Raw genomic sequence first — 16,289 nt, 5'->3', positions numbered from 1 at the left:
CATGTGCGCCAATGTATCTTTAGTTTTGTTGCTATTTGTGTGTGTGTGTGTGAGAGAGAGAGAGAGAGAGAGAGAGAGAGAGGGAAAGAGACAGTAGATGAGAGAGAGGGAAAGAGACAGCAGATGAGAGAGAGAGAGAAAGAGACAGTAGATGAGAGAGGCAGGGGAAGAGACAGTAGATAGAGAGTGAGTGAGAGAGAGAGAGACAGAGAGAGATGCAGGCGGGCAGGTGTCCACCCCGCACAGCCATGCTCTCCAGCCTACGGCTTCCAAGAACCTTTTTGGCCAGTTACCTAGCTCATAGACCTGCATGAAGGGGTCTGGTGACCCAGCCTGGTGTGTGTGTGTTATGGGGACCCAGCCTGGCATGTGAAGGGTTTGTGACCCAGTCTGTGAATGGGCTTAAGGGGTCTGGGAGCTCCAGACCCAGCCCTAGCTCAACAATTGGCCCAGTCAGTGCAGTATTACCGGCGTGTTAAAGAGCCCGATAACTAGCATGGTCGCCTGGCTTTACAATTGGCGTCAGGAACAGGATTGAGAGCTAGACAATTGGCACTGTGAGGATTCCAGGCTTTAGCCTAGCCAGACAATGTATATTTCTAGTTATAAATTGTTTTAATTAATTTACTTCTGTTTCAATTGATTTTAATATTTTCCTATATTCCTAATATTAATCCTCTTGCTTCTTTTGAAAAGTGATATAAAAATTTGTTTTTAATCTTTTTTTCATTAGTTACTTTATTTTTTCACAAAAAATAAAAAAGGATGACCTTAAGCATAATAGTAGCAACAAAAAATTATATATAGATTAATTATGTGCACATATAAAGCATACATTTTATATGTACAATGTATATAGAATACACTGAGAGCATAAATAAGAGAGCAGAGAAAGGCTTTTGATATGAAGTCATATTCTAATCTAATTGTTAAAGATGAGTAGGTCTTTTCTAGATGAAACTAACAGAAAAAGAGTACTATGTGTAGTTCTCTAAAGGTATCGGGTGGTAATGCACATTTGAAGTTTAATTTTACTGATTTTTTTGACTCCAGGGTAGAAAAATAAGGCTAAACATATGAAAGATAAAGCTAAAGAGATAGGCAAGGCTAGATTTCAGTAGGATAAAGGAATCTAGGCTTTATTCTGTTATCAATAGGAAGTCACTAAATAAGGGGTCTGCATATTAATATACCAAGAGTGGGTCTGACAGCAATTATATGTAATGTGAAACAAAACTGCAGCCTGACCTTCCCTTTCTTTATAAAATCTATTGCATAGATTTAGAACAATTCTTGTTTATTCTCTTTAAAATTTTAGGTACCTAGGTATATTCTTAATACATTAAGGACTGTGCATTAAATTATGGCCATAAAGAATTACTTAATATTAATAATTCTAAGAAGTAAATATTTTTCACATTTTTATTGCTGCTAAAAATTTTCAGCTCTATTTGAAAAAACTTGAATATGCCTGAAAGTATTCTCCTGACTCGTCTATTATGAAAGTCTCAGTGTTTTCTTTTAAAGTACTATTTATTAAGGGCAATCTGAAATTTTCAATCCATTTACTCCATCCTAAATGCTTTATTCTGGGGTTGAGCTAGACCATCTAGAAAGCTGCATATTTGCAACACATACTAATAGCTGCAGTATACTTTCTCTCATTGGCTTAAACTTTTATATCACAATATAATAGATTATTACTCAGCAAATGCTGACTGCCTTCTCAACCTTCATGAAAGGAATATAGATACCTCCTCCATTGATGTTGAGTTTGGCCATGTGATTTGCTTTTACTAAGGCAATATGGGGATAAATGAGAAGGTGCCTATTATGAGCTTAAAACTTCAGAAATTGTTTCTTTCTGTTTGCCCCTTGGAGGTGCTTCCTAGATCCACTTTGAAAAGAACATGCCCAGGTAGCCACTGCCCCTTCAGCGTGGGCCTGAGATTAAGACATATGGAGCAGACCACAATTCATTATGCGGCCTCAAGCAGAGGTACTCCAGCCAACCAACAGTGAGGAAATGCCAAAGCAGAATGCTTATAGTGTGAGTTAGTTATTGCTGGCTGTACTGGACTAGGTACTACAAGAAAGATCTGAGCTTGGAAAGGAACTGGCCACAGACATACAGAAAGCGCATTAATTACAGTACCTTTAGGATTAAAAAATGACATTATGTGTCACCACATCAAAAGAGTGGCCATCATAGGCAGGAACCACATACAATATTTATAGATGTGATGAGGGGGAGGAAAACCCACATACCTATCCCAAGGGTATCCTCTGTGGCCAGGTGCCTAGTGCTGGGAGTTCCTTGTGGGACACATGATTGAATCAACCAAGTAGGGTCATTTGCTAAACCACCCTTGCCATCTGGGCCACAGACTCTTGCAGCAGTCGCAGATTTGATATCAGCCCCAACAAGTGAGGCCATATCGTTCTGGCCCCCACAGAGATCTCACTCCCCTGTAACAACATCATTGCACCAGTTGCCCATTCCCACAGCCATGTGGCATTCTGCACCCCAGGAACAGGTAGATGCAAGGTCCTGAGACCTGGGAACAGGAGGCCCAGTGCAGTGAGAGTGCCACCAGCAGGATGGAGGAGGTTGGTGCCACACTTTCCAGAGTCAGAAAACTGCTTTAATTGGGGCATCTAGCTACTGCTGTCAACCCCATCATTGCTGGTGAGGTACCCTTGCATCTCATGCAGCCATGAAGAGGTAGTAGAGGACTCGTACAACTCTCAGGCACAGACACACACCTACAGAACCAGTGAGCCCACCCAAGGCGGCCCACCCCAGCAAAGAGGCTTCAAAAGGATCCACAATCTCTCTTGGGGGCACAGCAGCTCACCCAGAGCCCCAGAGATCCCATGGGGGACACCCCACCCCAGCTGAGGAGATCCAGAGTGTCACAGTAATGTTTTTTGGGTCACAGGGGCCTGTCCACAATAACAGCAGCTTCACCCAGTGTGGTCATTTCAGCTGAGCAGCTATAGAGGGACCCAGCATCAATCACTAACACTTCACCAAGTACTCCATGTCAATAGGGGAGCTGCAGACCATCCCAGTTTCCTCCTGAGAATACAGGGCACCACATTCAAATCAAGTGACAACACTCAGTATCACCCACTTCAATAGCAAAGCCACAGAATACCTCAAAGCTTCCCCTCGGGATACAGGGCACTACACAGATCCACAGAGACACTATTGAGTCACCCACTCTATCTGAGGGGCTGCTGAGCACCCCATTATCCCTGTTAAAGCCTAAGGTCCTAATTGTGACCCCCAGGATGCCCTCTCAAAGTCATCAATATAAGCTGAAGACCTTCAAATCACTTCAGAGCACCTATCAACGTCATGGGTCACTAGCCAGCCTTCTAGTGAGTCCACCCAGGGTCACAAAACCTCAGCCAGTGAGCAATAGGGCATCTAGGTTCTTCTCCCCAAGAATCCAAGATCTCATCCACAACCTTGATGATACAAACTGGCAAGTGCCTAGGTCATAGAGACACTCACAGACAATTCTGACTTAGAATACAGTTGAAGTAATCACACAGTTTACACTACTGCATCTATCCAGAACCAAAACTAAAACACCTTACCCAATGGTCAATACAAAACACATCTACAGGAGGGAATTTATCTCCTCAAAAGACATTCCTGAGTATTAGAAGAAGGATCTGCTCCATCAGATACCCAGATATCAATGTATGGATACTAGAAAAATGAAAAAACAAGAAAATATGACACGCACAAAGGAATACAATAATTCTCCAGTATCGGATTCCAAATAATAGGAAACCTCTGAACTGAATAAAAAGGAACTCTGAGCAATAATCTTAAGGAAACTCAATGCGATACAAGAAAGCTCAGATAGAAGATACAACAAAATGAAAAACAAAACAAAACAAATCCAGGATCTGAAGGAGGAAGTTTATAAAGAGATAAATAGCTTAAAAAAGAACACAGTAGAACTCATGGAACTGAAGAAGCCATTAAATGAAATTAAAAAAATACAACAGAAAGCTTAAGCAATAGGCTAGAGAAAGCAGAAGAAAGAATTTGCAACCTTGAAGACAGGCTTTTTGAAATAAACCACGCAGACCAAAAAAAAAAAATAATAATAATGAAAAAAATAGAAAACTATGAGAGCTGTCAGACAACTTCAAGCACACAAATATCCAAATTACAGGTGTTTCAGAAGGGAAGGAGAAAGGAAAAGGCATTGAAAACCTGTAAAATGAAATCATAGTGGAAAACTTCCCAGGTATTGGGAAAGATATGAACTTCCATATCCAAGAAGCTCAAAGATCCCCCACCAGATTCAATCCAAAAAGGCCCTCTCTGAGACACATTGTAGTCAAACATTCAAAAGTCAAAAACAAAAAGACAATTCAAAAAACAGCAAGAAAAAAGCATCAAGTCACCTATAAGGTAGCCCCCATCATACTAACAGCAGATTTCTCAATAGAAACCTTACATGCCAGGAGAGAATGAGATGATAAATTCAAATTACTGAAAGAAAAAAACTGTCAGCCAAGAATACTATACCCAGCAAGGCTATCCTTCAGAAATTAAAGGGAAATAGTATATTTCCCAGACAAATGAAAAATGTGGGAATTCACCCCCACATGACCAGCCCTACAAGAAATTCTGAAGGGAGTCATGCATCTGGAATCCAAAAAATTATCATCACTACTATGAATATATGAGATAGAACAAAACTCACGGATGCAGCAGATATGCAATCAGGAAAAAGAAAGAAATTATATCTTACACTTCAAAAAACCAACAAAAACCAAAGACAAACAATAAAAGGGAAAGAAAGGAACAAAAGATATTTAAAATAACCACACAAAAATCAATAAAATGCCAGGAATAAAACAATACTTTTCAATAACACCACTTAATGTAAATGGATTGAATTTTCCACTCATAATACAGACTGGCTGAATGGATTACAAAACAATACCCAACTATATGTTATGATATGGATTGAACTGTGTCCCCCAAGTTTTATATATTAAAAGACTGATTCCCACCATGACTATTAAGAGGGTGAGAAATCCCATTATAGTTAACTGAAAGGTGGTGACTTGAAGAAGTGATTAGATTCTGAGGACCATGCCCTAATGAATGGATTAATGATGATGGTCATGAGCCTGGTTCTGGGGGGGTTAAAAGGAGAGCCTCAAATGTAACTTAGAACAAATATAAAGATATATTCTATTAAAATTTTAGAATACCAAGTTGAAAAAAGTAAATCTTCTGGTATTCACTTAGCAAAACCAAGTCACATCCAAAGCAGGGAGTGACGGAAAAAAAAAAAAAGAGTTAAAAAAAGAAAAGAAAAAACAAGGCAGGGAGTGATGCAGGAGAGGGATGGGAAAGCAGACACCTTTCAATAACACATCTCTACAGAAACCTTGTATTCTAAAAATGAATAACATCTAGAAAGTTCTGAGGAAAAAAAGTGCGACCCAATAAAATTATACCCAGCCAAGGTATTAATTTTTAAGGCCATTAAAACTGAAATATATACTAAAAAAAATAGTAATTCCATCTTTGATATTTTTGTAACCTTTCTTTTTAATCTTAGAACTTCTAGAAATTAGTATCTCTTGAAGCATTGAAACATTTATCATTTAGCTTTACCTCTGTTTCTATTTGATTGTCTCCAAATAAATATTATAAATGTAAATCTCTTTTTTAAAAATAGCATATATTGAGGTGCTCTTTTTACACACAATTTATTTTACAATTTATATATCTAAGCTTCTTTCTATATAACCCTTAAGAGATGGTGATATGATAATTAATATTAAAGATTTTCATTTTTAACTGGTGTAAACTAGGAGATTTTTCTTTGCTATCTTCTTTTTGTTCTTTCTTATTACTTGAATGTTTATACGTATGTATAATTTTTCCAAAAACAAGAAAGAAATTATTTTTAAAAAAAGAACCTCAATAATGAAAGGGCAAATGAAAAGAAGTTCCAGTCAAAAAACATAGAAGATATAGGCAAGAGCAGGAGGTAAAATGGAAAATGAGTGTATCAGAAGCTGATAAAGGAGTCACCTTGAAATACGATGAAAATTAAAGATGTAAAATAGAGGGGTTCAAAAATTTACCTTGACAAGTTATCACTCTTACAAGTGACCTAAGAAAGAACAACTGAAACAGCAAGAATTTTAATCTAATTTGTTAACCTAAATTGTTATTGTTAACACCTAAAAGTATGATGGTAATAATTACGCTAAATGTGCTAATTTAGCAGGTTAAATAAGAAGAAATCCTGTCATAAAAACATTATTTACTTTGTCTAATGAGGTACTGAACTTATACAGTAAATATAGTGATCTTGATCCCTATTTCTAAAATTTTTAGTGGTCAGGGAGGTTGCAGATTTAAAGATTTCCAAGTTTCCTTCTAACTCTAAGGAATTGATTCCAGGAAAACAGATGAGAACTAAATGATTTCTTTAAAAAAATGTAATATCAAATGAAAATATAAATGCATTATTGATATTGACTATAGGTCTATATTACCTATAAAACTATGAACAAACAGAACTAGAAAAGCTTCATCAGATAATAATATCTCTCTTCCTCACCAAACATCTCTTAAGAATTTTTAATAAATTATAAAGCTGACTTTTAGGTGCTTTATTTGATTTTCTCATTAAAAGGTAAAAATGTTGATGACTTATCAATGAGTAAAGTGGTAGAAAAAGAGGAAGAAAAGGGGTAAGAATCATAGAAATCAAAACTAAAACATCAAGAATTGGGTAAGTTAAGTATTTATTATCACAAAAAAATTTACCTTCTCTTTTCTCTGCCATACATCTATTCAATTCTTGTATTGTTGCCTTATCAATAGATAAATGTACTTTAAGTTTGTCCAATTCTTCTTGAAGATTCATCCTATAAAAATTAAAGCAATAAAAAATTACTTAAATGTGTAAGTTAAGGAACAACGCAGCAAAGAAATAAAGGCAGTAAAGATATTTAAAAGTATAAAATACAGAATAGTATAATAAAAGCAGAAATAAATTAATAATATTTAAAAATCCTAAAAATTATAATTGAATTTTAAGGAGGATCTGGAAAATAAAATGTTTAAAGTAAGTGATTTCTGTTAACTTTATCTCAATAAACATGCTAAACACTTAAAATATAGACTACATAATTTTAAAAATAGTATGTTGGGTTGCTCAACCACTTTCTAATACACAGATATGCTAGGTAAAATAGCAATTTTAAAATGTTAATACCACTGAAAGCAAGGATACTAAATCTCTAGATACCAAATAAAGGTGAAGAACATTTACCAGTGAAATGGATTTGAGCTATTATAGTGAGTACCTGACCTGGATCAAATATTGCCCATGGGGACACAGGCTGTGAGACCTGAGTGGGGAAGGACATTAAGATCCAAGGCCCTACATGGCTGAGAGACAAAAGTGAACTAACTACAGGAAGCTAAGAGACAAAAATTGGATGAATGAAAACCTGAATATCTGAGCTTATCTGGTTGAGGTTCCATTAAAAAGAACTCTCCTGTCCCAGTCTTGGGGCAGGACAGAGTCAACCATATGAGATCAGAATCCTAAGCCTATATTACTTGTTCAAAATTGAGCCATATATATTTGAAAAAACCTGAAGAATTGACAGTAATATAAAAACTAATATATGGCCAGTGTATACAAGAGGGTTTAGGCAGACACAATCATATCCTAAAGGTAGGTTTCCACAACTAAGAAAATGGATGAGAGAAAAACCACCATAGAAAATAATTCTCAAAGAAGTCAAGCTTGGAAATAAGAACAAATACATAAATAATACCCATGAATGGCAGTCTACATATCATCTTGCCCAAAAACAGGAGAATGCACAACAAAAAACAGAGATAATAGAACAATTGAAAATAATTTTTATAATTAGTTTTTGAAATGTTAAAAAAGAGTCAATAAACATATAAAAAAAGAATATGGGTTTATGAAACAAAAGGAGGCAGATAATAAAAAGAATCAAATAATATATAGAGAAATGCTAAATAAAACAATAAAAATTAATAACAGCATAATAAGTGAATTTAAAAATTCAATGGATGGGTTAAATCACATGCAGAAAAAGCTAATGAAAATTGGTAAAATGAAAGACAACACAAGCAGAAAGAGAAGGAAAACAGTAGAGGTCTAGAAAGTTTGCTGGAATGAGAAGTCCAGAAAGCATCCAAAAGAAATTACACAGGGAGAGAATTGAGAGAACTGGGGGGAGGGTGGAGCAAAAGTCAAAACACAATAGCTGAGGATTTCAGAATTGATGAAAGATATGAATTCACAGATTAGGAGAGTATCAAAAATTATAAGTGGAATAAATAAAACTATATTCACACTTAAAATATCATAGCAAAACTGAAGAACACCAAAGAAAGAGACAGTCTTTAAATCAACCAGTCTTTAATCAACCAGTTAGCTCAATTGGTTAGATTCCAGCCTTATAACCCTAAGGTCACAGGTTTGGATTCCTGTACCAGCCAGCTGCCAATAAATAAATAAATAAATAAATAAATAAATAAACCAGATTGAGAAGAAAAACTCACTAACAACTAAAGAACTTTGTAATAACAGCAGTCTTCTCATATCAGCAAGAAAAGCCAGGAAAATAAGTAATATCTTCCACATGCTAAGGTTTACTAGTCAGATCCTAGATGAAAGAACTATTAAAGAATCTATTTTAGGAAGAAAAAAACCTCAAAAGCAATGAAACAAAATATATAGTGATCATGAAAGCTGGCAAATGTGTAAATGGAACTAAAAAAACATTTATTATGTAAAGCAATAACAACATCTAAATGAAAACAAGGTAGAACTAAAATTCTGGACAACAAAATGATATAAGCTCAAGTAAGGGACCAGAGTTAAAGCATTTTAAGGCCTTTGTATTGTTGTAGGAGGATAGAGGTACTGATGAACTTCAGACTTTATCAAAAAAAATTGTATATTATAATTTGAAGAATAACCACTTAAAGAATGGAAAATAAATATAAAATTTACAAATCAAAAGAGGTCAGAAAAAGACATAGAAAATGTGGTTAATCAAATTGAAGGCAAGAAGATCACTTTTAAAAAGGATCATAAAAATATAAAATAATTTTAAGAGAAATAACATCATTAGAGATAAAGATGTTCATTACATAATAATCAAATAGTTTACCATGAAAATATATTAGTTCTAACCTTTTATTTACTCAAATATAAGAAATAAAATGCCTATAATTCAAATGATAAAAAGGTATATAAAGTAAAAAATAAGTAGCTTCCATTTTCCCTCACTCAGTATACTGCTTGAAGAAACTGATGATTACAGTTTGATGTATATACTTATATTTTTTGTTCATATAAACATAAATACACATACATAAGAATTTTAAAAATTGGGATCTTATGTATTGGCAGCTTCCCAGGTCAATTACAGATTGATAGGAGGATCACATACACATGCACACACATACACTCAAACACACAATGATTAATTTTGGATTAAGTTCCTGATTTGTTTAGCTAAGAACAAGGAACATACCGAAGCAAGATGGCCCCACAAAGAAAAAGCAGGTGTAACTTACCTCAGCTTAGTCCTCCTTGGCTCTCAGATCACTAATCCAGCAGAATATAGTGCTGCTGGTGTTAGAAATGTTATTTCCTGCTTCTTTAGAGATATTTTATACTTACAGCTCGTTCCTTTTACAAAGAACCCACACAGTCCCTGCTTTTAATAAGAAATACTTATAGACATCACAGACCACCTTGTTCTTCAGTCAAACTAAGCACCAACAAACCACATCCCAATGGATGTTTGGGAGAAGGGCTGACAGTCAGTGCCCTGGCACCCCCAAGCAGGATGAGCACTGGCTATCTACTGACTCTGATTTACTACCCACGTATTACATTGTTTCTATTACTGTTTGGTTTGAGGACCACAATTTAAAATCTATTTCTCACTGGACAAATTATATGAAATGACTATATTCAGACACTGGACTATAATAGGCAGCACAAAACTGTTATCCCTGACAGAAAGCAAATAAACAAAGAGAGCTCCTAATGATTTCTGCATGGAGGCACTTTCCAGAACATGATGCAGGCAGAGTGGTCCCAAGAAGAATATGGCAGTCTCACTGAGTTGATGACAAAGAGACTGGAGTTTGGGAAGGCTAAATGACTGGAATTTGTGAAGCACAGTACTCAGAGAGGGAGAAATAATGAATAAGAGCTATAGAAATCTGCATAACAATTCCTTTGAGTCTGGCTAAATATTTTGTTACATATGCATAGTAGGAAACACAAGGAAATTTTTAAAAAAAGAAAGACATAAGAAACACAAGGAGAGACCTATAGTTACTAGAGGTGGGAAAAGGGAAGGGAGGTATGGGATATGGAGTAACTGGATAAGGGACACAAAAAGTAATTACGATTTGTAGTGATGAACATGCTAATACTATTAATTTGATCATCACATACTGTACATAAATACTGATTGTCAACACTGTACCCCGTAAATATGTATAAAAAAAAAAAAAGAAAGAAAGAAACACGGAATCCAGGCAAAGAACAACAGGTGCTATAAATCAGAACTATTCCCATAGCTCACACAGGATTGCATTTGAGTTGTGACTAGCCAGAGAAGAGAATCTTTGTTGAACATCAGGGTTGTTCAATAGAGAACCGAGAAGGGCCATTACTAATGAGTAGAGATAAACAAGCCTCTGGTAAAGGACCTTCAACTCGTGCTAACAAGGTTTGCAAAAAACCCCGAAAATATTTAAACTGAGATTTTAACATATCACTTTGTAGGGTAAATGCTGGACATAGCCCTATTCCTCCTCCCCAAGCATACCAGAATTCCCCCTGCCCCCTGGGAAATTACCCCTGGCCAAGGTAGTTATCCAAGGAAATGCACGTTCCCTTTAAGACAAATGGAAAACTGGAGGAAGCAGGGACCCTAAGTAAATGAATTAGCATGCTGGCACTGAAGCACTCTGGCACCAGGAGAGTAGAGAGGAGATTAAATTATCTACTCAGCCAGATCTCCCGCATGCTTTGACTTATGTGAGCTGGGTGAGGGTCTGCATGTAAGCCTGCAAACGATTTATATCCCTACTTTGATCTCTTCACTATATAACTGTAGTTATGTACCTCGTCGCTGCACGGGTATCTAGCTGGCCAGTCAACATCAGCAATAAAACCAATGTTTTATTAAATTTATTTAATTAAACCTCTTGGAATGCCAGGTAAGTTCTTTGGAACAGGCAAACACTATGCAAGTGCCCTCTCAGATTTGGGGCTCCTGCGATACACTCTTTCAGTAATTAATAGAAAAATTGGATGTATATCAGTAAGGATATAGAATACTTGAAAAACACTATAAAAAAAAACTTGACCTGACTGAATTTATGAAACACTCCAGCCAAGAAGAGCAAGATAAACATTCTTTTCGAGTGCCATGGAACATTCACCAAGGTAAGATCACATGCTAGGCCATAAAACAATTCTGAATAAAGCTAAAAGAATCTAAATCATGCAAAGCATCTTCTATGACCAGAACATAATTAAATTAAAAATCAATACTAGGGCCGAGCCTGTGGCGCACTCGGGAGGGTGCTGCGCTGGGAGCGCGGCGACGCTCCCAGCGGCCGCGGGTTCGGATCCTATATAGGAATGGCCGGTACACTCACTGGCTGAGTGCCGGTCACGAAAAAGAAAAAAAAAGAAAAAAAGAAAAATAAAAAAATAAAAAAATAAAATAAAAATCAATACTAGAAGAATGTCTGGGAAATCCCCAAATATTTGAAATTAAAGAACCTACTTCTGACAAAGATTCTCTCTTGAACCTTCTAGCCCCATCTGTGCACTTCCCTGTAAAATCCAGTTTTAGTGAAGAACCCTGCTAAGTCAATCTAGCAAGAACCCCCCACCTCCTGATATCTGATCACCCTTGATATCTGACCAGGTTCCTCATCCTCCATCACCCCCCAAGTCAGGTGAAGCCTGATCAACCTGGCCTGTCTTTATCAAGAATACTATTAGGTAGGCTTAGGCAGAATCTTCATCACACCTTATGTTTCCTCTTAATTTTCCATCCACTGACCCCCACTCTGCTCTGTGGCTATAAATTCCTACTTACCTGTGCTGTATTGGAGTGGAACCCAATCTTTCTCCTCCACTGCAAAATCCCATTGCAGTGGTCCTTGTACTTATTGTCATGATCCTGAAAAAGTCTCCCTACCATATTTTAACAAGTACCATTGAATAATTCTTTTCTTTAACACTTATAAATACTTCTTTCAAAGAAGAATCCAAGATGAATTAGAAAATATTCTGAATTTAACAAAAAATTAAAACACATTTCCAAATGTAAGGTACAACTAAAGCAATGCTGAGATGGGTATCTATAATGTTACATACTTATATTAGAAAAGAATAAAGATCTACCATGATGTAAGCCTCCAAATACAGAAGCTAGGAAAGAAGACAAATCAAGTTGAGCACTTTTAATGAAATTTTTATGTGTAGTGGTCATTTGGATGTGCTCTTTTTAAAAATATCTTTTCAAATGTTTTGCTCATTTTTCCATTGGGTTGACTCCTTATTTATTTATAGGAATTCTTCTGGAATATATTCTGGATACTAGTCCTTTCCTGGACATACATACTGAAAATACCTTTTCTCACTCTGAAAGTTGCCTTTCAATTCATTTAACGGTATCTTTCAATGAACAGTTGTTCTTGAATTTAATATAGTTCAACATAAATTTTTAGTTGTTTAGTGCTTTTTATGTCTGGTTTAAGAAATCTTTGCCTACTACAAAGTCACAAAGATGTTCTCTTCTGTTTTCCTCTGAAAGTTTTATTGCTTAATCTTTCACATTTAGACCTGCAATCAATCTGGAATTGATTTTTGGATTTCGTGTGAAGTAAAATAACCTATTAATTTAAATAGATTTTTTAAAAAAACGACAGTTCTTGACATTTTTAGTTATACAGTTATACCATTTGCTATTTTTGGTCATTTCCAATTTTTCATGATTATAAACAATGCTATAGTTAACATCCTTGTATATGTGCTCATATACAATATTACCTTTAGTGTTAGTAACTAGAGGTGAAGTTATTAGATCTTTGAACACATACTTAAAAAATTAGAATATTTCAAACATAAAAAGTATGAAGAATAATATAACCAGCATTAATACAACAACCAACTAGATACAAAAACACTAATATTACACCACATTTAATCCACTAGTATTTTTGTGAAAAAATAAAATGATCTAAAAATAAATAATATTCCACCTTTCTTCCCTCTCTGGAAGTAATCAGTATCTTAAATTTGGTGTGTAGCTTTCTGGTCCATGTTTTAACACTAAGTGTGTGTGTGTGGTTATTTATAACTATATTTTTATGAATGTGTGTGTACACAAACATATGAGGTTAACTCAAAGTTCATGGAAAAATAGATTGAAAGGATAATACAAATCTTTCCACCAACTTTTTGAAATATCCTTGTAAATATACACAAAAAATACAGCATTGTTTTGATATTTAAAAACTTTACACTTTTAGAAAATGTATTATATTGTGTATACTATTATTCAACTTCCTTCTTTGAACTCTACTTTGCTTTAGAGGCATTTCCATCTTGATAAATATAAATCTAGTTTATGCACGTTAAATGCTGTATGGTATTGCATTATATTAATATACCACAGTGTATTTATATCAGCTACTAATGGACATTTACATTGCTTCTAATTCTTCACTATTACAAAAATGCTGCAGTGAACATCCTTATTCATGTATCTTATTTCACTTCATTTAAAAATATCCTAGAAATCTATTTCACAGTATAATTTTTCTCTCAAGGGTTTTTATGTCCCCTAGATAGAATTACAAATAATGGAAAAAATATTACCAAATTTAATGCCTTTTTACATCTGAAGATAATTTTGCCTACAACATGCCTACATTTGATAATATATGATACTATTCATTTCTTATGAACCCTAAGAAGCAACTAATCTACACTGAAAACAAGCTATTCTAAAGGCTGATGTAGTTTTTAGAATAAGCAAACACTTAGTATAAGTTACCTATGCATTCAGAATAAATTTTGATATTTATTTATAGTCATTAGCATTCAGATCAGATGTTCAACCAACACTGTTGATAAGATTATTTTCTCTAAAGAAAAAGTACTGTAAAATATTTGGTATCTTTTTTTAAGAAAAATCAATTGATTACAACACATAAGATTTTCCTGTGAAATTCTTTAAGCAATTTTTCAAATACCATATATATAGATATAATGCCCCAAATGTGTGAAAACAAATTAAGGAAGGAAATAAATTAAAAATACTGTATGTACGGGCTCAAAAAATAAATACCATATGTATATGGTTTCAAATGTTTGAAAACTAGGGATAAACTTCAAAAGTTAATCTCAAGCATTACAAAATAAAACTCAAGAATATACTTGCCATTTACTCAAGTGAAATATTTGCCTATAAGTACATAATATTTTCCTTCTTAACCAACAATCTTGTTGACTATACAGCAGAATACAAATAAAAAAATATAATAGACAAAAGGTGGAAACAACCCAAACATCCATCAACAGATGAATAAATAAACAAAATATGGGATATATATACAATGGAATATTCTTCAGGTTTAAAAAGGAAAGAAATCCTGACACATGCTAACATAGATAAACCTTGAAGAAATTATTTTATTTAATTTTTTAAAATTTTTATTAAATCAAAATTGATTATACATATTTTGGGGGTTCAACGTTGACATAATGTTGATCAAATCAATATTACTAGCGTATATATTGTTACAAATCATACTTATTCTTTATGCCCTTTGTCCAATCTTTCCCCATACCCCTCTGCCTCTCCCTCTCCCCTCTAATTACCCTAGATTTCTTCTCTCCTTCTGAAAGAGTAATGGTTACTCTGTTGATTTGTTGCCTAGATGATCTGTTCAATGCTGAGAGGTGTGTTCAGGTCCCCCAATATTATCATAGAGCAGATGTTTCTTCTGTCACTCTGGAATAGGCTTCATGGAGAGAGACATCCTCTTCTTTATCTCTTCTGGTGACTCTCCTTGTGTCAATGCACTCCAGTCGCTGGCAGACCATTTGCGTGGTGGTGTTGCATCCAGCTGCTTTTGTGGCAGCCATGGTTATTGTGGTGGCTGTGGTGGGCCACCCACGGGAAAGTGATATTTTTGGCATGCTCCTTGGCTCAGGCAGTGTGCCTGGTTGTGGGAAGGGAGTCTAGTCCCTGGCTCCACACCTTGGGTCCCTGGACGGGCCCCAAAGCGCTGGTGCAGTGTGCCTGGTTGTGGGAGGGGGGTCTGGTCCCCGGATCCATGCCTCGGGTCCCTGAGTGGGCCCTGAGGCATTGGCATGGTGTGCCTAGTTATGGGGGGGGGGGTCCAGTCCCTGGCTCCAAGCCTCAGGTCCCTTGAAGAAATTATAATAAATGAAATAAGACAGGCACAGAACAAATATTGCATAATTCCACTTATATTAGGTACCTAGAATAAGCAAACTCATACAGACAGAAAGAAGAAAGAGACAGGGGATGGAAGAAGTGGGGAATGAGGAGGCATTGTTAAGTGGGTATAGAGTTTCAATTTGAGAGTATGAAAAGGTTTTGGAGATGGTGGTGGTGATGACAGTATAACAACGTGAGTATACTCAATGCCGCTGAACGATACACCTAAAAATGGTCAAAATGGTAAGTTTTATGTTATGTATATTTTACCACAATTAAAAATACACACACACACACACACACACACACACACACACACACACACAAATATGTGAGGATACTTCAAAAAGTTCATGGAAGGATTCGTATCATATTTTAATTCCATTACTCCATGAACATTTTGAAGTACCTTCATATATACCTATACACTATATGCATACAAGTGCACACAAATACACACACACACCCATAATTTAGGTTGATTATACAGTAAACAAATGTATAAGTCATTTCTATATTTTAGACAAATGGCGAGGACAAGGAAGAAAAAGACGGGGAAAGTGGAAAAAATAAGGGAAATACTTAAAAATGGAAAGGTAGAAAAGAGCTTTATCATATTAATGGCAGGTATTAATTACATATTTGTGTGCTTATCAATTACTACTTCTGTTTTCCAGTAAAGTAAAGCACTGTGAGGCCTAGAGTCTTGTGTGTTCTGC

The 16,289-nt window shown here is 35.4% G+C and overlaps 1 protein-coding gene across 1 annotated transcript in view; it reads right to left on the bottom strand.

Annotated features, from left to right (window-relative positions):
- CNTLN (centlein) overlaps nucleotides 1–16,289 on the bottom strand; it is a 289,401-nt gene that overhangs the window by 120,625 nt on the left and 152,487 nt on the right. Inside the window, exon 13 of the mRNA XM_063081076.1 lies at nucleotides 6,830–6,930. Within this exon, the coding sequence (XP_062937146.1) occupies nucleotides 6,830–6,930 (101 nt within the window). The remainder of the gene's footprint in view (nucleotides 1–6,829; nucleotides 6,931–16,289) is intronic.

Source organism: Cynocephalus volans, chromosome 16, assembly GCF_027409185.1.
Source record: "Cynocephalus volans isolate mCynVol1 chromosome 16, mCynVol1.pri, whole genome shotgun sequence".
Classification (NCBI taxonomy): Eukaryota; Metazoa; Chordata; class Mammalia; order Dermoptera; family Cynocephalidae; genus Cynocephalus; species Cynocephalus volans.
The sequence above is the reverse complement of the archived record's forward strand: the minus strand, read 5'-3'. Positions and strand labels throughout refer to the sequence as shown.